Source organism: Pezoporus wallicus, unplaced genomic scaffold (genome assembly GCF_028554395.1).
Source record: "Pezoporus wallicus isolate ANWC-B61680 ecotype Strahan unplaced genomic scaffold, APGP_CSIRO_Pwel_v1 contig_3324, whole genome shotgun sequence".
NCBI classification, from domain to species: domain Eukaryota; kingdom Metazoa; phylum Chordata; class Aves; order Psittaciformes; family Psittacidae; genus Pezoporus; species Pezoporus wallicus.
Window position 1 is genome coordinate 931,120 of NW_026643042.1, and position 27,978 is coordinate 959,097.

General features: G+C 38.8%; 1 protein-coding gene across 3 annotated transcripts in view; it reads right to left on the reverse strand.

The window, feature by feature from the left end:
- Positions 1 to 2,981: 2,981 nt before the first annotated feature.
- Positions 2,982 to 27,978, reverse strand: part of ADCY7 (adenylate cyclase 7) — a 67,643-nt gene continuing 42,646 nt past the window's right edge. For 2 of the 3 annotated variants that reach the window (XM_057396540.1, XM_057396542.1), the window contains exons 8-27: positions 26,267 to 26,394; positions 25,884 to 26,042; positions 20,959 to 21,091; positions 19,487 to 19,672; positions 18,546 to 18,589; positions 17,619 to 17,699; positions 16,520 to 16,592; positions 15,609 to 15,706; positions 14,799 to 14,883; positions 12,991 to 13,128; positions 10,809 to 10,871; positions 10,184 to 10,222; positions 8,751 to 8,914; positions 7,475 to 7,556; positions 6,762 to 6,917; positions 5,918 to 6,064; positions 5,366 to 5,473; positions 4,450 to 4,564; positions 3,708 to 3,832; positions 2,982 to 3,607 (exon numbers count right to left, since the gene is read on the reverse strand). In XM_057396540.1, coding sequence (XP_057252523.1) covers positions 3,461 to 3,607; positions 3,708 to 3,832; positions 4,450 to 4,564; positions 5,366 to 5,473; positions 5,918 to 6,064; positions 6,762 to 6,917; positions 7,475 to 7,556; positions 8,751 to 8,914; positions 10,184 to 10,222; positions 10,809 to 10,871; positions 12,991 to 13,128; positions 14,799 to 14,883; positions 15,609 to 15,706; positions 16,520 to 16,592; positions 17,619 to 17,699; positions 18,546 to 18,589; positions 19,487 to 19,672; positions 20,959 to 21,091; positions 25,884 to 26,042; positions 26,267 to 26,394 — 2,271 coding nt within the window. In that variant the 3' untranslated portion in view covers positions 2,982 to 3,460. The remainder of the gene's footprint in view (positions 3,608 to 3,707; positions 3,833 to 4,449; positions 4,565 to 5,365; positions 5,474 to 5,917; positions 6,065 to 6,761; positions 6,918 to 7,474; positions 7,557 to 8,750; positions 8,915 to 10,183; positions 10,223 to 10,808; positions 10,872 to 12,990; positions 13,129 to 14,798; positions 14,884 to 15,608; positions 15,707 to 16,519; positions 16,593 to 17,618; positions 17,700 to 18,545; positions 18,590 to 19,486; positions 19,673 to 20,958; positions 21,092 to 25,883; positions 26,043 to 26,266; positions 26,395 to 27,978) is intronic. The other variant, XM_057396541.1, reaches the window with a different exon arrangement.

Here is a 27,978-nt window from a genome sequence, read left to right on the forward strand (position 1 = left end):
GCACAAGCAGGGTGTGCCCTGTGCTCATCAGTCTCCCATAGGTGGGCAGTAGGCTCACCATAGGCATCCTGAAGCAGTTGTAGATACTGCTCCTTTTGCACTGTGTTCCCAGTATAACCCTGGATGTGGCCAGGAATGACGTGCAGCGTGCTAGTTCCTCTGCTGAGCAACCACAGAACATGCAGAGGCATGGAACTGGAATACTATGTAACACAGAGGCAAAGTATCATGGTGAGCTCTACCCCTACTCCCAGTTCAGCATCATCCCTACACTCCCTCCCTCCACCTCTCTAAAAACAGCCACAGGAATGTTCAATTGTTTTGAAAGTTCTGCAATTAAAATTCATCCCAGGAGGACAGAACTCTCACCCTGGGTTTTGCTCCCATAGTTCCAGTTGTCCCAGATAATTTCTTAATAAAAGTAAAACTTCAAAACCACTGGAATTTTTTCACAAGTCAGTCTTGGTAATTGCAGCCGAGATACTATTCCAGGGCATGATTTTTTCCGTGGGTATTTTAGGTCATTTCCATGCTATAAGAGAAGACCAAAGGCACAAGCACAATGCCTCTCCCTTCCCATCTTTCACATTGCAGATAGTGCAGCAGGTGCACACAGGACAGAAAACCAAGTATTAAAACTATTCTGTAGCTGTTGACAAGAGATTTTACAGGATATTTTCCACTTGCACACTTTAAAAAACAAAAAGTAAAGATGTTGACTTTACAAGTAAAAGCAATCTCTTCTTTTTCATGGGAATCTTAAAATCACTGCAGACCCAAAGAAGTTTTAGGAATTTTTTTATTTAATAGTAAAATCAAAAGTTTGTTCTTTAAAATAGACTGCTAGTTCAAGATGTTACTAGCTTTTCAAGTGAGACACAGTGCCAGTTTTTTAGTTTAAGGAAACAATAATGCTGTAGAGAGAGATTTTGCTAACAAGGTTATTCCTTGATCTTAAATTTCACAGTTTTCTCTCACAAGGACTGTTGAAAACAATTATAAGCTGCTGCTTAAATTGAACTTTTTCGGTGATTGAATGTAGCTCTCATGTTACACAGTTCCAGTTCTGATGAGAAATCAGTTCTCTGTCATCCCCAGATCCAACTCCTTTGTGACAGGCCATCTCATGTCCCAGGTATGCCTTGTATAGCACACAGACACTGGGTGAGCAGTGCAAGTGGCATTGTGTCCTCTTAAACATGTAACACTCCAAGTTTGTCCCATTTGGAAGCTGCAGCTCTCTACATCCCTTCTGGAAGTGAGCTTCAGTTGAAGTTATGCCCAAGCAGGTTGGCAGTACAGTGTAAATAAAAGCATTTTAAAATGCTGTTACAGGGAATTTTCTTTCACAGATATAACACATCTACATCCTACAAGGTCCGTGACCAGGGACACTTAAAAGCCAGCTCCAGCCTCAGGCACAATGCACTTGGCAAAACATTCATGAGGCAAACAGTCACTTCACCTAGCATACAGTATCAGTGACCAAAAGGAGCCTTTGAGGCACGCATGGTCCTTAGAAAACAGTATCTCAAAACAAGCGCTCGCTGAGCATCTGTAACTACAACATACAGGAGTAGCAAAAGCCACTTTAAAGTTTATTCAACTACAACACTGACTTTACACTAACACGAAAAGTACAAAATGTCCTTCAGTGAGTCCATGTGTGACCCAGTCAACCTCAAAGTTTTCTAACCTGCCATTTCTTGTTGGAGACTTGCTACAGGTACAGGTTTGACCTACCAAATTGACAAAGGCTAGAAGCGCAATGTTTAATCCATAGCTGGGCAGTACTTGGATTTCTGCCTGTCTTGAAATAGTCACTTCATCTAAAGAAATCACACAGTAATTGGAAAGTGGCAGTGATGCGTAGAACTGCTTGTTAAACACTTTTCTGGTACCAGTTAGTACTAAACCCAGAAAGATTAGTAAACACTGCTTTGCAGAAGAGTAAGGCTTAACAAAACGGATGTTGAACTTAACCACCATGCTGCATAGTCATACTATATGTGGTGTATCGGGGAGTGGGGATCCATCTTTAGTTAATACCTATAATTGGGTACAAGCTGTTAGCCTTACAAAATACTACCATCTCCACCAACAGAAAACAGACTAAGTGACTGCAGTAAGTAGAATAATGCAATTTAAAAAACAGCAAAAGCCATTAACAGTGTAAGAGTTAACAAACCCAATGTCAGCAAGTCCATTTCCGCAATGATCTAACACTCTGCATGTACTTCCAGTATTGAGGCTCTGCTGAAATGTTTCTATTATGAATACATTTTTTCCCCACATTCTTTCGAAGCCTTCAGACCCAATCTGTTTCATAAACTGCATTGCCTTTAAAAGGTACATAAGCCAGGCAGAGGCTAGTCAAATGGAGGAAATAAGAACATTTAAAAAAAAAACAACCCAAAGCCACCTCTAACACACTTCTGTTTCTATAGTATCTGCTGCTGCTGCTAATCTGACCTTATAAATCTGTTCTTCAGTCCAAACAATTCAAACCAGGTTATTTTTGATCCCATAAGTGCCCTCAATGCAGCAAGCATACAGAGCTACCGCTGGTGCCGGCAACACAAGTTGCCCTCGGATCCTGTCTAATAAAGCACCAGGACAAACCGCAGGAGACCAGTGCTCCTTGAGGTCAAGTCTATGTTTTTACATCCAAAGCCTTAACACTCACTTACGTGACCATACAGAATGTGCATGTAGATAACCAGTACAGACGCACAGAAACACAACAGAGGACATGTAATGTAAACATGCCAAGCTGGGTGAAATTTAGCTGTGAAGAGATGTTGGTCACGAAAACATTTGTTTAGTACAAGGTACTACGGTGGAGGAGACAAAGACAAGGAAACAGGGATTCCATGATGTGCAATTCTTTTTTCCTGAAGGAGCTCAGCACAATTGTCACAGGATGTATTTACTTGGAATCCTCGTCCCGTTATTCATCGTCTTCTGCTGTGCATTCTGGTTTGCACTAAAAGCAGGATCTGCAGCACCCACAGCGTCACATCGCTGTCCATGACAAATGCAATACTGTAATAAGCAGGTGTGGGGCAGAACCAAGCGGTGGAATATTCCAACCTAGTAACGAGTTCTGCTATACATCCACAGCTCTTGGTACTGGAGCTGTTAAACTCCCACAGTGCAGGTAAGGAAAGGATCTAACTGAAAACGCTTCATGATAATTCCAGGTAAATCCCCAAATCGATACAGGAAAAGGTAGCCTGTTTCAGGCTGGTGGCTGTGAGCCTTCCAGGAACTATTCAGAACTTCTCCTCTTGAAAAAAAAAAAAAAAATAATAAATCATTCTCTTATCTTGAGACGTAGAGGAAACAGGAATAGTATATGTATGATTTTAGAGTAAGTCCTTCACATAAGGAGAGAAATTCTAAGTCTTCACAGAAGGGAGGCAGTTCTAAGTCTATTTTGATCAAGTTCATCATAGCCTCAGTTCAGTCCCGTACCTTGGAATTTGGCCGTCTCAGTGCAAACAAAGTAAGTCCTCAGTTCTCCCTTGCCTTTGACGTTAATGAGTCCTCTACATTCACATGAATATCCCAACTCCTGTAGTATTTTACTTGTTTCTTCTGTGACCTTTGTGTGGAAAAGAATGAGAAACTTGTGAAAGTCTTCTGATTATTCACAATAAACAATCAGAAATAATGTCTTAGACATTCCAGACTCATATGTTTACCTGGATTTTCCCAAGCTCCCCCGTACTCTCCATGCGGCTGGCAACATTGACAGTGTTCCCCCAGATGTCATACTGAGGTTTCCGAGCACCAATCACACCAGCAATCACAGGGCCATGATTTATCCCTGCATAAACAAGAGCAGGTGTCATTACTTAAGCAGAAAGTGATGTGATTTTTACCTTCAGTATTAGCTGCAAGTCATGAGCTTCAGGGGGAAAGAAAGCCAAAACAACCCCTTTACCCTGCACACATTTCTGGCATGTGGTGTTGCCACTGGTCCATAAATATTAGCACTGTCGCTCAGGAGATGTGAAATGACTCATTCGGTGTAAAATGGGAAGTCTGAGAAAGAACTAGGGCACAGTTCATGCCAAAGCAAAATTCTTCCTTGTAACACACAAAAATAAACATTTGTGTAATGACAATTCCGTCTTTAGTTAACAGTTAATAAGAGGGTATTTCACCCTCCATCTGTACCTTTAATGTTCTCCAAACTCATCCAGCTGCAGCGTTCATAATACTCCCTCCAGTGATTAGAACAGCCCATCCATGAAGGAACTTGGCACATATAAAAAGCTAGACTAGACAGCACTGCCTTCAGCTATTCATCATTTTATAACAATACAAAGACAGTGTTCAGTGGTAAGAAGAGCTCCCCAGCACTCAGCAATTTACCTGTGTTATCCTGCCTCATTTTTAACTTTTACTGCAGAGTTCATGTTCTTCACAAACTGAACTTACCAATACGAAGGCGGAAATTGTTAAAGGAATGTCGGTTGATGCCATCCAGTTTATTCATCAAGGCAATCCCATATTCCACCATAATCCCAATGTGAGCATGCTGTCTCTCCTTATCCTGTGTAGTTCATAATGCATATTAATGATCAAATCATGACACAGAAGGTTATGTCAGGCCACTATTCCAAAATAGTACTATCAGCACATAAAGTATGTATTTATAAGGATGAGTGCACTCACCCTTGTCACTGTGTAGAATTGCACATTCAACAAACATTCAGAATGGATTTTTAAAACTACATAAATTGAACCAGAATGGCTGTGAGGCAATAAGCATGGCATGATTTAATTTTATAATGAATTTCTGACTGGCCTCTGGGATTCCAGGTTTCATTTTACACGTTTTGTAGATACTAAGTATGTGCATCCTAATGTCACACGCAAACCTGTGATCGTGAAAGTGAGCCTGAGTACAGAAATTGGTTTTGTATTCTTCTGGGAGACAGTTTCTGATTCAGCTCTAACATGGCACTTGAGGATTCCCTTTATGTGCCAGTTAAGAGGCATGACAAAAAGCTTACTGTCCAGTTCTGAGATGGCCTTGTCTTTGGCCTCTCTATTATGACAGCTATCCTATTATGCATCCAGAAATGTTAAGCTACTGGAATCAAAGATTAAAGATGTAAAAAGTATGCTGGGGTTATAGGTTTAATATGAACTTAGGAAAAAAAAAAATACGGAACTAGGAGACAAATAGCGAGTTCAACAGCAGACAGTGCACTTTTATACTATTTTTCCATATTTCAGAAAGTCACTCTTGGAGATTTATTTTCTTTTTGATATCACATTACATTTTGTTACCTTGAAATGCACCCCGGTACACAGAGAATGCCCAGGGCAGATTTCAGCAACAACGCACCTGGCTGTTCTCTTGGCCAGGTGTAACACTGAGGCCCGCTGCTGCCATGTAAGTACTTCCAATGGTCTTTATTTTTTCAACACCACTGAACTTAGGTTTTAACAGGAGCTGGTTTTGAAGGAAAGGAAAACAGAAACTTGAGACTTTAATACCACATTTCAGTGTGGGATTTAGCCAGAAATCTTTTACTGTCTACAATAAGCATTAAAGATGTCTAGGAATACTATCAATCACATGAAGGTCAGATAAAGTACTGAGCATTAGTTTCACAGTTTTGCTCTACCTGCTTACAGGAGAAATAAAAGCACTGAAGTACTGAAAGTCCTGGAATTCAGGACTTTCAAACCATACTGCAGACGCATTAGGTGATGTAACTGAAAAACACCCATCAGGTGGGAATATATCTTTCAAGATAGCAAGGCTGAAGACAGAATTTAGTTCAGCGTTACAGCCTTCTCTCCACCCCAGTGCTCACAGATGTAGTGAAACACTGTATTTTGTAGTAAATATGTAGTCCAGGGTCCAGGCCATTTTTGCCAGAAGCTTAATTACCTCATCAAAATCAGCAATGATTTCATTTAACAGCCGCAAGCATTCCAGGCCTTCTTTATTGACATCACATTCGGTATAAAACACCTTAAAATCTGGTACTGATGCAAACATGACACAGACACAGTCGTAAGATTGATGGTACCAGTCCTACAGGAAAACAATATATTCACATGTTGTCAGCAGCCACTTTCCACCATCAGGTATTCAAAACTATGATTATTGTTTGTAACCACTTATCTAAATTACAATACTCCATGAAGTCATCCCCAGTACTTTACAGTGGGCATATTACATTTTATCAGAAACATCAACAAAAATGACTTGCCCAAAGAAAAGCTGAGATATCTGTGTATCTTAAAGATTCTCATCTACTTTCGACAGTACCAGTCTTCTGACACTCACCATGGCTGTGATATCAGCAATATTTATTCTAATGGCATGCTGGCAGAATAAGACAGATGTCTTTGAATAGAAAAACATCAATCAACTTCTCACTAGGTTGTTATCAAGGTGATACTATCTTTTTTTAGAAGGAAGGCTATCTTCTGTGGTAAAATACGGTCTTTGGAAGGCAGTAAACCCTGTTCAAATATTTGCCAAATTCAGACTGTATCCTGAAGCTGGACTACCAATTCTCAAAACAGATTTCAGAGGCCAACACTGAATGTTGGCATTTTTTTTAAAGCCACCTGGACAGCAGATTCTTGTGTTGACAAAGGTCTTGGGATATAAAGAAGAGACAAACATTGCAGACCCTTACAGACTTCTGTGTGCTTGTTGACATGGCATTCTATGTCACATAAGTCCAATTTACCATCCTTCACATAGCAGAGAATAAACATACCTCATTTCGTTTTTCACCGATGAAATATGCAGCAACATGTGCTGGAAGCACATTTTCCAGCAAAAGCCTGTTAACATTCTCCATTGTTTCAAACTGTTCATGTTCTTTTTTAAACTTACTTTTCCACAGACAATCCAGTCGACAGTAATAGTCAATCTGCAAAGGGACAAAGTATGATAAATTAAAGCCATATAACATCTTGCTGATAAATATTAATCAATTTAGTTCAAAAGTGCAGTAACAATAAAGTTTCTTCCAGGCCTTCCTTTTGAGCCCATGTAGTTACGAAAAACATGCTTTGAGAATGAAGGTCAGAAAAACATGAAGCAGTCAGTATAAATATACCAGGTGTATTTACCAAAATGACATTTTAATAATATGGTGATCATTTTTATCCTGAATTGCTGCCTATATTTATAACTAATATTGACATAAAAATAAAGATAGTTTCAAAGTGGAAGAATTTTAAAGTTGTGACTTCTGTAATGCAAACACTGTTGCAAAATATAAGGATGATCCCACCCCTACACAGTAAAAAGTTTTACATTATCTGTAAGTACAAGTGAGCTCATTATCTATAACCAAGTACAATATATTAAAATGATCCAAATATGTAGTCATTTAGAGCACAATTTCAATGAACAACACTTTTGCATTTTATTTAAATCAACTTGCTGCAAGTAGAACTAACCTATTGCTTTTTAAATACATACCTGTTTTGCAAGTAAAATCAGGGTTATGTAAAACAGAACCAGATATAAATTAGTCGTTATCCTTGGCTCTTTGATGAAAAGCCTGAAAATAAGAAAGCAATACAAACTCATCTGTATCCTTTAAGAAAATCCACATGATTAAAGGTTGGGGGTGGGGAAGAGGAGAAGAAGAAGAGCACAGCAGACAAGGGTGTCCTTGTTCAGACATCCACCACTAATGCCATTACTCATTTGTTCCAGTGGCTATCTGGTTGTAGGCCCTATTCTAACAATGCGAAAGGATTATCACTCAATTAAGCAGTGAACTGCGTTTCCCAACAACAAAATGGGTGCTGAAACCTTGTTTAGTAGCTAGTATAGTGATGTGCTCAAGTAAACATGGCTTTATCATAATGGAGCCATCTTCATTTCCACTGCACCAAGTTGCAGCTTTCCACCCCACACTGCCCACAGAAACACAGCCAACACAACCTGGAAGTAGGAAGAGAAATTTCATATATATGGAAGGAAAGAAGATAACAAAAAAAAAACCTGAATTGCTAAAATAAAGACAGCCATTAGAAATCACACCTGTGTATAGTTCCATACAAATCTGAGAGGCCACTCATAGTTCATAGTAAGATTAGTCTGCCTTATCACATCTACTAATTTTCACAAATGGAAACAAAATTCTCATTATATGAATAGCCTGGGCTAAATTATGAGCTCACTTAGGCTTTTTAAGCTGTGCTGACAGCTCATAGCCTCTGCAAAATAAATTCTTCCTAATCTTCAGCTATGAGACTATGCTGAGAATCTGAGACAGACTTACAAATGAACAATAAAACCCTTTAATAAGATTTATCTTAAGTGTTTTTACAGTTAGTTTGGTAAATTGCTGTTACTTTTCAAAATACATGCATTAGTAAAGTAAACAAAGAGTTCACTTTCCTACTGACTAGCAAGGTCTCATAAGTACAGCTGGAGCATCAGACCTCAGCAAGGCTTTTCTTCATAGTTTAACAGAAAATCAACCTTATTATGAGACTAATATTCTGCCCCCTAGCCTTTAACTTAAGGTGAGCTTACAGAGCTCTCAGAAGCCATATTATAGAATTTTTCAGAAAACACACTTCCTTAAATAAATAAATAAATAAATCCATGTCATTAACTTTACAGAAAAGTTTTTAATGTCCAGCTTACATGTTTTTGATATTTCAATATTCCTCTAAGTGTAGAAAAATCTAACACCTTTAATGAAACATTACCGTCAATTATAAAAAACCTCACACTGCACCTGGTACTGTTGCCATAAAAGCTCAAGTTTCTGTGCTGAAGGGTATTGAAAATGATGAGGTACACGGTCACAGCAATGGACAGGAGGATAACTTTGAGTTCAAAACTTATTTGGAGAAATACAGAGCAAGCGATGAACGCCAATATGCAGCAGTAAGCATAATACTGTAAAAGAAGAATTGAAAGAGCAGTTGAATTATTCAGGCTTTATGCCTAAGAGGCCTTCAAACAAATGTTCGAAATTCACAATCATTATAATTTAGGTAGAAGAAGTTACAATCACTTGCTAAATACACTTACAGCTTTTTTTTTTTTTTTTTAATTACACTAAAGGCTGAACTTAATACTTTCTTCTTTAAGTGTTTTTTTTTAATTAAGGCAAAGAAAAAGGATCACACCAACATAAGCAGCATCAGATAAAAATTGAAGAGCATTGAGAATTTATCTTCTGAAGGCTATTAATTTAAGCAATTGTTTCTTTAAAGTTCAAGCTAAAGCAGGCTCATGGTCTAGTGAACAGACCATGGCATTCTGGCTCTATTCTTGACAGTGCTCCCCCTTTATAACCTTAAGCAGATACCACATTCCCATCTCTCACACCTATACCATGGGAAGACCTTGACCTGTTACCAGCCTTAGACACAGGTTCTTCGTAAGTACTTCGATGCTCATAGGCATCATCAAGCTGCCACCATTATCCAAGGGAATTACTGCAAAATCTCCTAGAGAATCGCAGTTCAAGTGTGGTGTCTGAGGTCACCATGCAGCCAGAAGCACTGAAACTGTAAGGTGCTACAAAGTGCGCTGGGCAGACAGGATTACTCCGTGCAGCCACAGGCACAGGTAGACACTGAGCTAGCACTCTTTACAAACAGCTCCAAAATTACCTCAGCTTCTGCTCCTTAAGAGTTTATTTCTCTTTATGTACAAAGCACAGATTTTCACCCACAACAGCACAGAACTACCTCAGATCTGGGAGGTTCTTGGCTAAGCAGTTCTCACTTCCGATGAAGTGAATGAAACTAGAACAATGTATACAGCAGTTCAGGATCAGAGCCCATATAGTATTGTATCATACCAACTCTGTCACCCTAAAGGCATTGAGTCTAACTTCCAAAAGATAATGAACACTCAAAACTTTTAACCCTGAAAAAGAAACCACTGAAAAACCTCTGAAAAAGAAGCCACTACCTAGAGAACACTTTTTCCTCAAAGTTTTAGATCTACTTTTAAGTCTGAAATATCAAAAATTGCAAACCCATACTTTATTCAGCAAAGCAACAGCAGCTGAAACATCTTGATTTCATGAAGAACTTTTCTGTTGTCACATACCTAAAAAAGCTGGTTTATACAGGAACAGAAGCTGCCAGCTGTCAGTAATACATACAATATTCAAAGATCTGGGTTTCAAAGTAACATGTATTCACTACTTACAGTTTCCTCAATGCGGGATTGAGTTGTGTTTCCAAAAGGCTGATTTACAGACATGCAAGAACAGAAATTACCAGATGAGCACAATGTGCATTATGTACGCGTAACATCTTTTATTATAAGGACTTGAATGAAAGGGCCCTCACACAGCGTGCTGCACTGTGGTCACAAATATGCCAGCATCTAAAAGATATCTAAGAGCATCCCCAACATTTGGACAATCTGAAAATAGATTGCTACTTTGGAATTAAAGAGGTAAAAAAAAATGAAACCCCCAGAAATAATCCTTTTGTGTCACTAGCAAATGATGAATCTATCCTTATTGAAATGCTCAAGAACACCTTTCAAAGGTGCTGAGTAACCAAAATAAGCCACTATTCCAGCTTTACCCACGAGTACTCCAGACTTCTGAAAAATTCAAAAAAGAGATGCATAGTAAAGCCATAGCTAAAAATAGAAAATATCCCTTGGACTACCTTGTGGCATGAATAAGTCTTTGTGTTCAATGATTTAAAATTTCTACCTTTATAAAAAGATTAAGGATATCAAAATGCTGCCGTCCATCTATATTATACACACCATTCAAAACTGATTTTATTTTAATCTTAGAAATTAAGACAATACTCACATAGGTGGCAGCACCCAGGTCATCTGATCCAGTAAAGTTTGCAGGTTTGTACCCTTCAGTGGTCTTGTTTTATTGGGGAAAAAAGAACAATAGCAAAACCACCTTAGAAACTTGTTAGCAGGTAGTCACTAATGTTAAGTTTTTCTCCATATGTTATACAATGAGTCCTGATCTGGTTGCCCTCTCAGTGCTACTGCGATGTAAGTGTTGAAATACAGTGATATCCCATATAGCTGTAGTAAACATACATGAACACACAAGGTGCAAGAAGGTTAAAATTGGTGAGTAGTTACTTATTTTTTCATTTAGGGTGAAGTTTCATATTATGACCACACTCAGCTAGGAGCTAACTAGCACAAGCGTGTGGTTCTGTCTCACCCCTGAGTTCACAGCTGCTGCTCCTGTTTTCTTCTAGGCTGTCTCTGGTGTCGTTATGGTTTAAGCCCAGCTGGTAACTCAGAACCACGCAGCCACTTGCTCACTCCCTTTCCCTTCTTCCCCCCCCCACTCATAGAGGGATGAGGAAAAGAATCAAAAGAATGCAAATCCCATTGGTTGAGATAAGAACAGTCCAGTAACTAAGCTACAATACAAAACTACTACTGCTGCTGCCACCAATAATAATAAGACAAATAAAAAGGAAGAGAATAGGAAACTAAAAGGGGAAAATAAAACAATAAACACAGGTGATACACAATACAATTGCTCACCACCTGCTGACCAACACCCAGCCCGACCTGAGCAGCAATCTGGGCCTTCTGGGTGACTCCCCCAGTTTATATACTGGGCATGATGTGCTGTGGTATAGAATGCTTCTTTGGCTAGTTGGGGACAGGTGTTGTGTCTCTGCTCCCTCCCTGATTCTTGTGACCCTCCTCACTGGCAAAGCATGAGACTGAAAAGTCCTTGGTTAGGGTAAGCACTACTGAGCAACAACTAAAAACATTGGTTTGTTATCAGCATTGTTCTCAAAGTGAAGTCAAAAACACAGCACTGCACCAACTGCTAAGAAGGAGAAAAATGACTGCTACTGCTAACCCAGAACAGGTGGTGTTCACAGGACACCACTGAGACAATTCAAGGACCAAAGCCACCAGAAAAACAACCCTACAAAAACAAAAATTAAGCATTTCTTGCAGAGTTTCAGAAGAAACTCCCCATGGAATCAGAAGAATGGCAGATGAAGCACGAGGGATCAGAAGGACATCACTTTTAGTAGCTGGCTATCAGGTAGAATCATAGAATAGTTAGGGTTGGAAAGAACCTTAAGTTCCAACCCCCCTGCCACGGGCAGGGACACCTCACACTAAACCATGTCACCCAAGGCTCTGTCCAACCTGGCCTTTAACACTGCCAGGGATGGAGCATTCACAGCTTCCTTGGGCAACCCATTCCAGTGCCTCACAGTAAAGAACTTCCTCCTGTCATGCAGGACAGTGTCAAACACTTTGCACAAATCCAGATAGATGACGTCAACTGCTCTACCCCTGTCCATCAGTTCCATAGCCCCATCATAGAAAGCCACCAAATTGGTCAAATAGTAGGTTTAACTCTTAACATGATGTGTTACATACAACTTGTTTGAAAAATTAACACAGCAGAGTGGCCTTGATCATGAGGTAACTCCAAAGTGTTGTTTTTCAAATGCATATATCCCAGGTTCAATACAATACTCAAACTACAGGTAAAAGACCAATGCCATTTGCATCATAGTCTAGCAGTAACTACCCACAATATCTTGCGTCTTAAGAGAGCCAAGCTATATTCTTCCTTCCTCATCTGCATTAATATTGCGTTAGCAAGTAGCACAGTAAACTGCTTAACACTTCTTCCAGCTACAGCCAAACATTTAAACCCACATTAAGAAAAATGGAAGACCATCTTAGTGATGATGATTACAACCAGTAGTAATTATAAATTCCATCTCGAAAGCAAGAAAAGGTGGTGTAAACTAGAATTCAAGTCTATCACATGCACTTTCAGTTCTACAAACTGGGAGTTTTTACTTCTAATGCTTTTACATGTCATCATGCATTACCCTTGTGTACATCAACTCACGTTGCAAATCAGACATTAGAAAAAGCAGCAAAAAGCACAGTACTTGATGAAAAGAATACACAAAGTTACTTAAACTGTGTATCTTACAATAAATTCACAGACTAAAGATAAAGTGATTACTTACAAAATTAAAAATGGCTATAATCAGCAAGGCACCAATAGTAATGACTGCTAAGGGAAGCCTGAGTAAAGGCATTGTTTCCACCTTTTCCGAGATAGCACAAAGGTGGCGCAGGAAAGACCAACGTTCTGAGCAGCGCTTCTGTAAACAGAATTAGGTTGTTTTAGTAGCATGGGTTACACTTTGATACAAGGGCAAAAAGAGTTTTAAATATAAAATGCTTTTTTCTTGCAGGAGAGTGTCAAGAGTCTTCACTGGAATTCTAATTTAGAACTCTGAAGCTAGTAATTCTGATCAAATACCTAACACTTTTTCACATCTGAAAATAGAGATAATGCTTCCTTACTTCAAACTGGGTCCCAAACTTTTCTTAATTTCTGCTTTAAAAATGCAAAATTATAATCTGATTGAAAGCTCTACAGAAATGTTACTAAAAATACAGTTATAACCTATGTTTTTTTGGGGGGGGGGTTGTGTTATTGAGCTGTAATGTTGTATCTGGAACTACCTTGCCAGACGCCTGAATCAAAACCCATCATAGATGGTCCCCTTTCTTGCCATCCTTACATACTCCACTTGCTGCTATATAGAAAAGCATCTAGTAAAGCACATGCTTTTCATAATTGCAAGGATTATTCAAGGTGCTATGCCAAAACACTCCCAGTGTAAAACTCCAGCCTGATGCAATTACAGTCTTGGAATTCTCTTTTTCTTTTCTCCATGTGTTTTTTCATATGTAGAAAACACCCATGCACACATATACACACACTTTTCCCTCTTTCTCTCCATAGACAAACATACATAAAACCCCATCCATACGTACACATATATATATGAACACTATACATACATAAAATCTATACATACTATCTGTTACTTTTAAATTAATCATAAAATTTTACCCTGTGTACAGAGTGTAATCATATTGGTGTTTTCTTTCCTTTTTACACAACTCAGTCGTGGCTCTGTAAGGGACAGTGTATTTCTGTGCCAGTTTTCCTGCAAGAGCACCACCACCACTGGGCTGCAGGGTGATGGTGCCATGCTCCCAACAGAATTTCAGAATTCCCTCACACCCTTGGCTTAGCGCAACATAGATTTGACAAGTGGAAAAACTCCCTAAAAATCCCTTCCCTTTCTCACCCCTGCCTCCAGATAGTTCTTGGACTGGAGAAGGATTTTCTTTATTTTGTATCATTGAACGTGTCCTATGTCACTACGGGCCCATGCCACTATGGGCTGTCTCTATGTCACTATGCACTTTTTTATACAGTAATTGCATACATATTTAATAATGCAAAGAAAAAGGAACTACAAATGCAAAGTGGCCTAATGGATGTAATGGTGAATTTGGAATTCTAACAGCTGTGAAATTTTTGCCAATAAATTATTCAGGTTTGTAATTTTCATGGGACCTTATGAATTATTATCAAAGCCTTCATTCAAACTTATTTTTATTTTAGTATCTTTTTCAGTATAGAAAATATCAAGTTTAAAAGAAAAACTACTGTTAAGGACAAACATACAAATAAAAATAAATTTAAAACCCCCAGCCCCACTCAGCAGGCATTATCTTCCTCCCACCCATCTATTCTGCCATCCAAATAATTCTGAATTACAGTGAGAATTTTCAGACATGAAAATCTGTTTCAGGCAATAAAATCTTCTGGTAAGCCAAGACTCAAGGCTCTTGTAATTCCTATTGGAATTAACAGCTTAATTCATCATCCTAAAAGATAGACCAAGGTGTTGAATTACCTACATCTGCTTCTGAAAACAGGATTTTTTTTCTTGGTTTTAAATAAACTTACCACACATTTCTCAGCAAAGCATACAAACAAAATGAGTACAATGATGACTGCAACAATGCCAAAGGAAATTCCCAGTTTTGCAGTTCTAAACAGAAAACATAATACAAACCAGTGTTAAATAGGGAAAGAAGGGGAGAATCAAACCACAACTTAAACTAACGTTTGCTAACACTGTTTCTCTACATTGAAATAGAATTTTTCTTTAGGAGCACTGGATGACCATACCATTGCACAGGTTATTGTTGCTCTGTTGCACAAATACTACTTTAAGATATTCTATTGCTCACTGACATCCTGAATTGCCACCCCTTGCATAAACCACATGGAAATTGCACTGCAACAGCCATGAAAACCAAATACACCATAAACTTCAGAATTATCAAATATCTGCTTTCTTAGAGTATGAGAAGCAGCTCAAAATTCCCTCCTTGTATTTCTACAGACAAAAGGGTCACTTAACATATTTAACCAGGTAATCCAATTTTCATTGCTCACTCTTATTTTAATATGCTCACAGCCAACTATTCTTGTAAAATAGGATTTCTTATTTAACTGAACACCTCCATGTGTGCAGTAAGCAAAATTATTAAAGAAACATTTTTATTTTATTTTCATCCTGCTATCTAGGCAGTTCTGCCAACATCATGACTGCACTCCTTTATTAAGGTGTAAATTAGTCCTAAGAGGTATCTATTCCTTAAATGTAAACCGTCAGGAACTCCAAAAGACTGTAAAAAGTTTCATGCACATGAGTTTCACTTTAGCTATTGGTTAACTTGAATTATAAATTATTAAAATATTGACACTTACTTTGGCATTATGAACATCTGTATCAGAAATATACAGAAGAACACGAAACTGGCACATGCAAAGTAACTCTTCAGTTTTAAGATTGGAATGGTGCGATACTGAAACACAAATCATAATAAATCTTAAAGATTAATTCCAGGCTGTTTTAAAATTCTGTTAAATTTTTGTGATGATACACATATGCAGATTTACGCTGTATCATTAAAAATGTACATACAACTAAAAGGGAATGAAAGAAAACCAAATAAAATTCACTCAAACATCTGTCAAGAAAAAACACCTAGTCCAAAAGACCATTTCAGACCAAGAGGGAAATCCAGCAAGTACACAAATCAGTGCTTCACAGATGCAGAGCAAAAATCATTATAAAAAAAGGATATACACAGAAGTAAACCTAAAGTGTGTATGCATCCTACCACCCCTGCAATAACTACATGCAGTGCACCCCAGCACATTAAACTAAAGAACAGGTAATCAAACAGGAAAAGTACGCTGTACCTAACAAATAGCATTATACTTGGAAAGAAACAACCACAGAAAGCAAAGTATTTTCAAAGTACTTTCATTATGGATGTCGAAATATTTATGTATTTTTTTTTAATTTTTTTTAAATCTTATTGCTTCCGAGAGAAGTTCTTCATATTGTAAAGCTGCCAAACTCCTACTTACTCCTTTATGGCAAGAATTTAACCACAGATTACAGACAATCTCCTTTAATCTACAGAATTAGCATTCTCATGAAAGAATGACCAACTCTAACGAATCATAAAATGTGCTTTCCTTTAGTTACCAAAAATCTCTTTGGGTGTGCAGTCACCTCCAGAATCCAGTTTCAGAAAAAAAAAATATATTCTCATGCTGCTCTGAAGTGTAAATCAAAGACCGAAAAGGATTATTTTGATTTTACCAACCTCTTTTTCAAGACTGGGTTCTGCAAAAATCAGTGAAAACCCACAGAAGTCATCCGATCTGCCACACCATGGGCTGCATTTAGAGAGACACACATTACAAAACATACACCAATAGGCCAAGGAGATTATGCAAAATCATCATTGTACTTGAGACACCACAGTATACAGGTTGAGAGTGCCACTGTTTTACACACATTTGACTGTTCTGCAAGCTCTTAATGTTTCATAGCACAAGAGCAGTTACGCTGTTATGTAGCTGACAGGCAGATCCAGAACACTCACACAGGCTCCAGCACCTACCCGTTACATGCAAAATGTAACCCCAGGTCTTGCCAGAGGTTTACAAACACTAAAGTATAACAGCAGATGTTAGAGATGGTTCACAGCCTCCAAAAACTTCCCCTAAATAATATCAAGCCTCCATTAGGAATAGCTGAGGTTCAGTGTTAACAGCCATGCTATGATTCAGATGAAAGAATTTTTTTTTCTTCTTGAATCCAGTGGTTTACATTTGATAGCAATTTAAATACTATTTTAAATTAAAAACAAACACCAACCACAAACAGCACTGCCTGTGTTTGTCTGCTTTTAAATGCAAATATAGTGCCAAATGCACCACCTACTACTGATACACCATTTACCTTCCATGAACTAGACACTAAGGCAATTATGTTACTACCCCCAAATGTGTGGTTTGACTTTATACACAGGTTTTGTTCATTACTACACCCAATTTCCTGATATTTCTTATTTTAATCAGCAGAACACAAGTATTAACTTCCTATACCATCCACACTGCAGTTCAGCCCGTAACTTTGGACAGTCCTAAGAAACAAACATTTTGCTATTTCATGTCACCCCACAAACAGCTATAGTAACCATTGGCTTTTTGCCATAATAATGCAGTAATACCCTCTGATATTCAAATTAAAACCAAAAAGGATCTAAAATAACTGAAAAACAAACAAAAACCAAAAGAGAGGCAAGACAAGAATCCTGGTAACTATTCATTTTTGAGAAGTAAATTTTTTATGAGTTTAAAATTGAGAGTAAAGATTATTCTCAAAGAGATATTCTCAAACAATAAGATACTGCATACTTTGTTGAACTGAGGCCCTCAATGGTTGACATCATTTCATCATAAATATCTTCCTCTATCCTCCCCTTCTGAGATGAATTTCTGGGAAAGAAATTAAGTCCATGTCACAAATGCTATTCAGAAACACAGAATGGCTACAGGGGGCCACAATTCCAAATGACACAAGTGGGGGAAACTACCACAGAGACAGTAAACAAGAATGCTCCAAACTGATAAACATGCATCCATAAGCACTTTACTGAGCATTTCTCTAGTTATTCAAACCATGCGTTTTTTGAGACAATATTTTTATAAACTACGAGAATGTCTGAAAAGTGAAAAATCATTTACTTGGTTAACTCAGTGGTACAGGTACCATTGTAAGCTTTTCTACATATAATGGCCAATTTTTTATTACAGTATGATGGCATACATTAACACTACTAACCAAAGGCATTATTTTGTAAAATATAAGATGTATTTATTTATAATACAATGATAAAATTTATTTATTTGGTACTATATTGCTCATGAACAAAACTAGCATCTAAGAGTAAGAAAACTAAAAGCTGAGGTAGCACAAGCAGTTACAGTATAAACGGGTATACCATGTATGAGGTGTCTTGATTTGTTTTCCAGTGCTCTACAGGTCTCTTACTTCCCTACTCCCTTCCATCCTGCTACAGGCCATAAAGTAAAATGCAAGATGAATGACTGAGGGGCCAGCGAGATAAAAAAGGTGGGGGAACTACAGCCTGTTAGAGTCTAATAGTAACAAGTGTCAACTGAGAGGTCTTTTGAAGGCCAAAGATTTAGCTTAACCCTTCTAAGGCAGGGATACTGTATGAACAGTGATTGATCAGCCAAAAGATCGCATGCCCTCAGTACCCTTAACTTCAAGAGGAGCACCGGATCACATATTTTAAAAGAAGAAAGTACTTGACAAACCTATCAGAGTTTCTCTGACGCCCAGTGGAACTCAAAGGTATTTCCTAAATCAAACGAGGAATTAAGAATAAGTTACACACTCAGTAAATAGCAAACAAGTATTGAAAATAAACTTCAGGAAACTGTCAAAACCATTTTTATCCAAAAAATAAAAATCAGGAGCCCTTCTCAAGTAGAAAAGCTTACCAAAAATCAATCCTTCCAGCAATGTTTTCTGCTTTCACAACTGAGTGTTTTCTGACAAAGAAATCATTCAAAAATAATTGAACAGATATTACCTCTTATTTTTCTCCACAGACAGAAGTAATTAACATCAGCAGAAACAAGTAGATCGAAAACCACTTCCACAAACCTGAATGGACCCATACTTAATTTAACATTTACTACAGCTATCTGTCCACAGAGAGTAGTACAGCCTTGCTGCACCTCCAGGAGCACACCAGAAAGCATGCACGTCTCATTTCTGCTTTCAGGAAGAAAAATTAGTTTTCTTAAAATTCAAAATCTTAAAAATCTTAAGAATTCATTACCTTAGAAATCCTTTACTGACACCAGCCTGTTGCAGGCAGAACCCGTGGGTGCACTGTTAATTTTCTGTACATTTTAAGTAAATGTTGTGCGCATCTGTAGGCTGGGATAAATTATCTTATTTCCAAAACCACATGTAAGCAGGACCCGTAGATGGAAAAATTGGGGAGTGGGAGGTGGAGGAAGGAAGATAATTTCAAAGTTTTACTTTGAAGGTTTACTATGAGTATAGATTGGATAAGTTTGAATACTGTTAAGTTCTGACAGAAGCAGTTGTTTCAGAGATACTTAGTTCTTGTGTACACATGAGCACAATTTCAGCCACAAAATTCATGTCAGATTTTGAGTTTCACACCATAGACACAAGGAGCATTTTGCAATTGTAAGATGACAGTTACTACTCCAAACCTCACCTTTCTTTGCTTTCCTTGTGAACTTGAAGAGTCACTGCTCACGCTTTCTCTGTGGTTCAAGTGGGCAAAGGGCCTGGCTGCTCCCCAGGACTCTAAATAACGTGTCATCCGAACAGATGCTCGCATCTTCAGCCCATCATTAACTCTTGTTTTAGGGAGATGATTATTTGCTATGCATTGTTTAGACTAACAGAAGACACACACATTTAAAAACAAGAAAATTACACAAATTACAAACAAATGAAGGTACATATACTTTAGTAGCTTAATCTAACTATTTAGTAGGACTCTAAACACATACCAGCAATGTGTCAGCCAGCCTCAACTCCTTTACCTCGTTTAATTAATGTGAGCTAAACCAGATTGTGACGTAATTAATTTGCTCCATCTGCCTTTACAAGCCTTCACTTGTAACATTGCAACATTCAAACTTCCTTTTTTATTTACAGTGTGAGATACTGCAGGATCTTATGAATAGATAAAAATTCCTTGCAGTCAGCACCTCATCAGGGGAAAAGATTCCCAGTTCCTGAGCTGGGGTGTATCAAAACAGTGGTTAGGAGAAGATCCCACAAATTACAGACTCAGCATTAGATTATATCCCTGCATCACAGGTAACGAGTTAGACAATATATACAGTGCATACAGCAATACCTTTGTGGGTCTACAAGGAAGCTAAAACTGCAGAATAAGCCATTATGTCAACCACTGGTTATCCTCTAACATTTCACAGGTATCTTCAGGTAAGCAGGGACCATTTTAATAGACTTAGATCCTTATTCTGAGAATATGTGCTGGGTACATGTAGGGAGGGTTGCAGTGTTGAGTACATAAAACATGCAACAAAGATTGTGTTCTTGCTAATTAAAAGCGGCTCTATGCTGTTCCTTCCTGTAAAGATCCTGAAAGAAATAACTTTGTCACTTTCATTCTTTTTCCTTTTGAAATATTTTACTCATCAACCACAAGCGGATTCAAACCTGCAGTACTCCAGGTGTCTGTGGTTACCAGGCTCTAAAGGGACAACCAATAGTTGCTAACTTTATACTCTGAAAAGAAGGTGACTCTCACATCCAAGATAGTGAGGAAGATGATGTCAGAAGCTATTTTACAGGGAATATCTTTCTGAAGGTGGTCACACAGTACAGGTATTCTTTCGTGACTTCATTCCACCCTTTGACCTGTATTTGTGAGAGACACACTTCACATAAATAGTCAAATACGCATTTTTACTCTGAGTTGACCACATAAGAGGTTTCATCATAACACTTACTACCTTCAAGCTAAAGACATCTTATAAAACAGTAGCATGTGCTTTCAGATCTGAACTCCCAAATCCAAGCTACTCAGATGGCCCATACCATGCTTCAATTCTGCTGCTGAATTTAAAAGGTATATGTACCACAGTCACCTATGTCCTTAAAATGTATGTATATACTTGAATAAATACACATTTAAAAACAACCACATACCCTTGGATCAACCACTAAGTAGGTTTTGATATTCATAGATTCAAGATAAGGATCCCTCAGGTGTCCATTCCCTTCTTCTACTTCATATGCTTTGCCTAGGTGATTCAATGTTGCTTCAGTGATGTGTACACGGCTGAGAAGGGGAGAAAGAACAAGAGACCAAAACACTTACAGAAAGGTCACATTAAGCATTTCATTTACATTTCAATGGCCACTACTACATTTCTCCTTTTCAGCCATCTTGTGCTTTGGCAGCCAACTGCAAAATCCTGCCAGTGCTTGAAACCATATTTGCAATCCTTTACTGCAGTTCTTCACAGGGCATCTTTCATAGAATGCTGAGAAACACTTCCAGAATGAGATAGCATCAGTATAAAATTAAATTGAAATAAGCAGAGATATATAAGAAACAAGAATAAATGTGATCAAAGGAGATCTGATGACTGACAAGACAAACTTGCAGGCAGGTAGTTTCAGATGGGAAGACCTGCAGGGAAAGCTCACAAACAAAGCACAAGGGAGGACTGTCTCATGCTAGAAATGCATGAGGAAGGGAGGAGACATCTGGAGGGAAAAAATGGAAAAGGTTTTTTGTCAGCTAGGAGCATAATTCTGAAAGCCTGTCTTTTCTGAAACAATCAGAGGAGAGCATAGCACAGCAAGAACAGCAGCTTGCTTCTAAGGGGAGCAGCTAGTACTTTTTTGGTACCTGTTCACGCTTTCCCTCTAACATTACTTAGTTCAGTACCCTGAATCACATAGTTCCATACTAAATTATAAGTAAAATCTTTCCACAGAATTTCTCAACAAGAGACCTGAGTGTGTTCATTAAACAGTATTTCTTTCCTTATATTCTACTTTGTTATCTTCCCACAGCTTTTCTCGCTATTCTTTGGCATGGAGGGGTTAAACACTGCTACCAGTCCTACATCCAGCAGCACAGAGCTGGGGAGGAACATTCCCAGAATGGAAGCTGACAGTGTGCAGCACTCCCACCTAACTACAGAAAGCAAGGGGATCACTATTCCATCTGCCTCTGCTTCCTTATGCTGCATGAAAGTTTGCCTGGAGATAGTTCAGCCAAGACCTGGAGACCACTGGCTGTGGCTTCTCACAAGGAAGAAGAAAAATTCCTCAATACTTTTAAAGCCAAAAGATAAGAGTTCTGGAACATACAGGATGCATGTTTTTATTTGTTTACTGCTAATTGCCTAAAAAAAAAAAAAAAAAAAGTCGTCTTTGTTACCCTGATTATGTAGTTTTGCAATCAAGGTGAATCTTCACACCTGAAATTTTAAAGCTTGCTCTAAAGCATCCTTTTCTCCCACAGAGCCTGGGTGATGCCTTGTAATCCTCATGTACTGCAGCACATTTTCTGTACTTTTCCACCTACCTCAAAAGGAAATAAATTTGTTCACTATCCTCATGTTCCATTTTAATAAGCTTTCTCTCCCTTTTTCCCCAAATCACACAGCACTGTGGGATATTTGAGATCTCACTGCAAACTTCTTCCCATTTAAATTACCATGCCAATGATTTCTCAGCAGTTACTAACACTTACTGGATTCTGGGATCAGAACATAACCAAAATTGCTAAAGCTGCCTCTTAAAGGCAAGCTGTAACATGCACCATTGCACTTCCCATGCTACTGCAGAATACCTACCCTACTGCATGCAATTTCCTACGCTTACAGGCCTGAGAATACCATGTTCTGATCTTTCACCCATATAGATATTAGAATGGGTCAAACGCATTTTTAAGTTTGGTTTTATGCTAGTCCTTTCTGTTTTGCTAGAGTATTACATTTTTAGGAATTCAAATAATAAAATTGGGAAGATGAACAAGAAATGGAAAGAAAATATTTATAAAGTTATGAGTTTTTCTGCACCCTCTCAAAAGTCTTTAAACGCCTTCATTTATAGAAACCCAAAATATACATACTTCCTATTTTAAATAAAAACCTGCAACTGCTCCTAATGACAAAACTTCTGCTTCCAAAGGAGCAGGACTAGCTAATATTGGAATGGGGAACCCCAGACACATCTTTTTTTCCACAGAGCAGGAAACAAATGTAACATTTGCATAATGGAACAGAAACCCTTCCTCCCTGTGAGGCTCAGCCTTCCACAAGTCATAGAATCATAGAATAGTTAGGGTTGGAGAGGACCTTAAGATCATCTAATTCCAACCCCCCTGCCATGGGCAGGGACACCTCACACTAAATCGTATCACCCAAGGCTTCATCCAACCTGGTCTTGAACACTGCCAGGGATGGAGCATTCACAACCTCCCTGGGCAACCTATTCCAATGCCTCACCACCCTAACAGGAAAGAATTTCCTCCTTATATCCAATCGAAACTTCCCCTGTTTAACACGTTACCCCTTGCCCTGACACTACAGTCTCTAATGAAGAGTCCCTCCCCAGCATCCTTATAGCCCCCCTTCAGATACTGGAAGGCTGCTATGAGGTCTCCACACAGCCTTCTCTTCTCCAGGCTGAACAGCCCCAACTTTCTCAGCCTGTCTTCCTACGGGAGGTGCTCCAGTCCCCTGATCATCCTCGTGGCCCTCTTCTGGACTTGTTCCAACAGTTCCATGTCCTTTTTATGTTGAGGACACCAGAACTGCACACAATACTCCAAGTGAGGTCTCACAAGAGCAGAGTAAAGGGACAGGATCACCTCCTTCAGCCTGCTGGTCATGCTCCTTTTGATGCAGCCCAGGATATGGTTGGCTTTCTGGGCTGCAAGCGCACACTGAAGCCGGCTCATGTTCATTTTCTCATCAACCAACACCCCCAAGTCCTTCTCCACAGGGCTGCTCTGAATCTCTTCTTTGCCCAACATGGAGCTGTGCCTGGGATTGCTCCCACCCAGGTGTAGGACCTTGCACTTATCATGGTTAAACTTCATGAGGTTGGCATCAGCCCATTTCACAAGCATGTCAAGGTCCCTCTGGATGGCATTCCTTCCCTCCAGTGTATCAACCGAACCACACAGCTTGGTGCCATCGGCAAACTTGCTGAGGGCGCACTCAATCCCACTGTCCATGTCAGCGACAAAGATGTTCAACAAGACCGGTCCCAACACCGATCCCTGAGGGATACCACTCGTTACTGGTCTCCAGCTGGACATTGAGCCATTGATGACAACTCTTTGTGTGCAGCCATCCAGCCAGTTCTTTATCCACCAAGTGGTCCATCCATCAAATTGATGTCTCTCCAATTTAGAGACAAGGATGTCATGTGGGACAGTGTTGAACGCTTTACACAAGTCCAGGTAGATGACATCAACTGCTCTACCCCTGTCCATCAGTTCTGTAGCCCCATCATAGAAGGCCACCAAATTGGTCAGGCAGGATTTCCCCTTAGTGAAGCCATGCTGGCTGTCACCAAGCACCTTGTTGATCTTCACGTGCCTTAGCATGCCATCCAGTTGATGGTTTCCTTTGGCTAATTTTGAATCACATGGTAAGTGGGCTCTAGACATATATAGGTATAGGAAGCATTAAGTGTAATATTTCTGAATCAGCATGCCAACCAGCTTTAATCTTTAACAGATTATCAAACATAAGCATGCAGAATGTAATGGAATAAACAAAGTTTCCAAGATTAGGTAATTTTCCTAAACACGACTAAGAAAATAACATTTGCATGCCATATTCGGTCATGTTGTTTGCTTTACCAACAAAAGAAACTTTACAACTCTGTATTTGTGTTTAATCGTGCTGAGTCAACACACTAAAACATTCGGCGTGGATGGTATTGCAACTCTTAATCAAGAAAGAATTCATTTTCTGTTTTGAGCACTAATGCGAGAAAGTAATTTTGTATTCATATCCCCTTATTGCTTTGCAGAAATTAACTTTTAAGTTACAAGCATATACCTAAAAGCTGACTGAAGCATAGAAACAATAAGAAACCCTTTTATGTGCCTGGTTAGAATCACTTTCTAAAAGAAGCCAATACTTTAATGCTTAAACATACACGCAGATGAATGTCATTCAATTAATAAGTACTAATTTGCACACCCTACCAAAACCCTACAAAATCACAGGCTAATTTGGTAATGAAAAATGGGAAACAATATGAGGGAGGAAAGAAGATGAAGTTTCTTAGCTTAGTTGTAATCCCCTAGTTCAGCTTGGGAAATAGCATACTTTTCTAAATGCTGGTGATTTTTAAAAGCACTTGTATTTGTCCTTTTCAATGAGCTTCTTAAAAACGGCAGCATGAATAGTAGCTTCAAACCAAATCCTCTGCACTGCTGAGCAGCACATGGCAAGTTACATTACTGCTTTGCCTCAAGCTTTTTCACGCAGGACCACTCACTTTAGTTCCTGTTCTGCCCATGACAAATGCTACAGAAAGAAATACAACAACCAACAGCCCCAAACTCTCCTGGCTTGGATGCTCCTCACCAGACTGCATTTTGAGTTGTTTGCATTTTGAGTTGTTCACATTTTGGGGGGCCACTGGTGGTGGTGCATATAGGTGCACTCTCTATATAAATTTAATATATTAATATTCAAAATGTCAACAGAAACACTAGTTAAATATGCAGCTTTGCCTTGTCAACCTAAGCAGTATATGTATTCTTTAGGTAAATTTACAAATATATGTTATACCTGTCCACATGAGTTAACTAAATCAACATAATGCGCTGCTGAGGACACACAAGTTTCTCCAATGAAGAGAAGGTCAAGAAACAGTCACTTGCCTAAGAAAAGAATTTTATAGCCCACTGAAAACAGAATCAGAAAATATTAGCATTTTACAGCTCTGGTGAGTACACATTTGTCCTACTGTCATCATCTCATTATGAAGGTCTGTGTCATGGCACAGTTACAATGCCAGACTCATAAACCAGGATTATAAAAACCGTAATGACAGAGTGCATTAGCACTGACAGGGAAGATCCTCACCCAGGTACGCCAGCAGATTCCATCCGGTTTGCTAAGGACACATCGTGTGACCAGACATCGTACTGCCACTTCCGGAGGCCAATCACGCCGCACAGCACATTCCCAGAATGGATGCCAACCCTCATGTTGATATCCACTCCTGTGGCTTCTCTCACCTGCCTATGGAGGGAGGAGAGTATTAGAGAATAAGTTACACCTGTGATTTTTTCCCCACCTCCTGGAGATAACATTTAGTCTCATTGTACACTTAGTGCGAAAGACAAAAGACTTATGACACAATGTGTAACTATTCAACTACAGCTACTTTGAATGTTGACAAAAAATACTTTATTCAGTATCTTCATAGTCTCAATATGTTAAAAAGTCTTCTGTGCTATACTTACTTTATTGCTTCACACATGTCAAGTCCCATTTTAACACAGTTCCTGGCATGAACCGGTAAGGACACAGGTAGGCCTGAGACACAGTAGTAACAGTCTCCCAGGATTTTTATTCTCATGCATTCATTCTCCTGTGAAATTATAGTAAACATATATAACAGGAAAAAACAAGTAGGCTAATGACACCAAAACTAGGACTTGTCTGTATCATTTTGAGAAAGTCAGGCTTCATTCAATCCTTGTTAAAGCAAAGCTTATTTCTCTTTTCCCACATCCAAATGCCTGGATATTGCTCAGTGGAGAGTAAGAGGAATGACCACTTCAAGCACTTCTGAAATACAATCATCTTACTAGTTTCTCACTTTATCCTTGGAACTGTGTGCAACTGAGAAACTATAAATAAAAATAAAACTGTCACAGAATTTAGCATCCAAAGGGTGAAACCTTCCTGTCTATTTTTTAATCTCTGCCTTTATTAACACTTGAACTAGAGGCAGTTTCTTTACCTTTCCCTCAAGTTTGGCATAGCAGCCTCATATGTAACATTGTGCATCATCATAAAACCCATACAGAATTTAGAGAGAAGTGACAGATTAAGCTGCCCAACCTGGTAGCTTTGCAGAAACAAAATGGGACTTTTTGTTTCAAATATGACTGAAGAGGAAGCTGTAGACACTACACTTTGCTATCTCTAATATGAAAAACATGCACTACTATCTGGCAGCAGAAAACTCTTTCCTAACTGTGCAACAGAGGATACTGCTGCCTATGACTGGCTGGAGGGAGGAAAGGGGAAGAGCAAAGAGCTTCTCATGCTGTCCTTTGCACTTTTGAAGAATTTTAACTACAAAGGTTGCAAGCAAGCCAGGGCTAATTCTGCAAGGTTATATAGTGTTTGACTGATGAGATGATTTCATTTGAGCCAGCTCACACTTTCAGTTGCCCAACCCTCCCTGCTGTGGAACCAGCCCAACAATTCTTCAATCAACTCAAAAATCAGCTCAAATCACTGACAATTCACCAAACTAAGCCATTCTCCCTCATCAGTCAAAGCCTTAAGAGAATGTCCATCATTCTGCACCATCTTACACCCTCCAGGAGGTTCTGAGCATTGCAGCAAGCAACAAGCTTACATGATCAGCAAGGGAACCCAGCCCTAGATTAGAACTGTTAGACTTCAGCATCCAGCTCGGTGTCCAGGTGAGCCATCAACTTTTACTAGGTAAACCAGAGCCCACAGCATTTTTACAGTATGGAAAAGATGACTGAGAACACTCCCCAGCAGAACAAAAATAGCTCAAAAAGCAGGAATCTCTTCTTACATTCAACCACAGGGTTGCAAAAGACCTTGACTCACTAAATCCAGACATTTTTTAAACTGTGCAACTTGCAGACAGGAGAAAATGAAACGTATCACTCAAAAACTAGGATCTTTTATGTCTGAAAAACAGTTGCAAAAAAATTACCAAATATGTGTAACCTCTACTTCTACTCTGACATAAAAAGCTCATGGCAAATAAGATGACATGGCCTATTCTGTGTGTTCTGAATAGCTGCTTCACAACTATACAATATTTAGTATGACTCTCTAATTACTCAGTACTTTTGTTACAGCAACTGTTTACAGTAGTTTTAACAACAACCAAATTCATATACATACGTTTAGCAATGTCACTTAGTCAAAACTGTTAACTCGGTTTTTAGCTAGGTTTTAA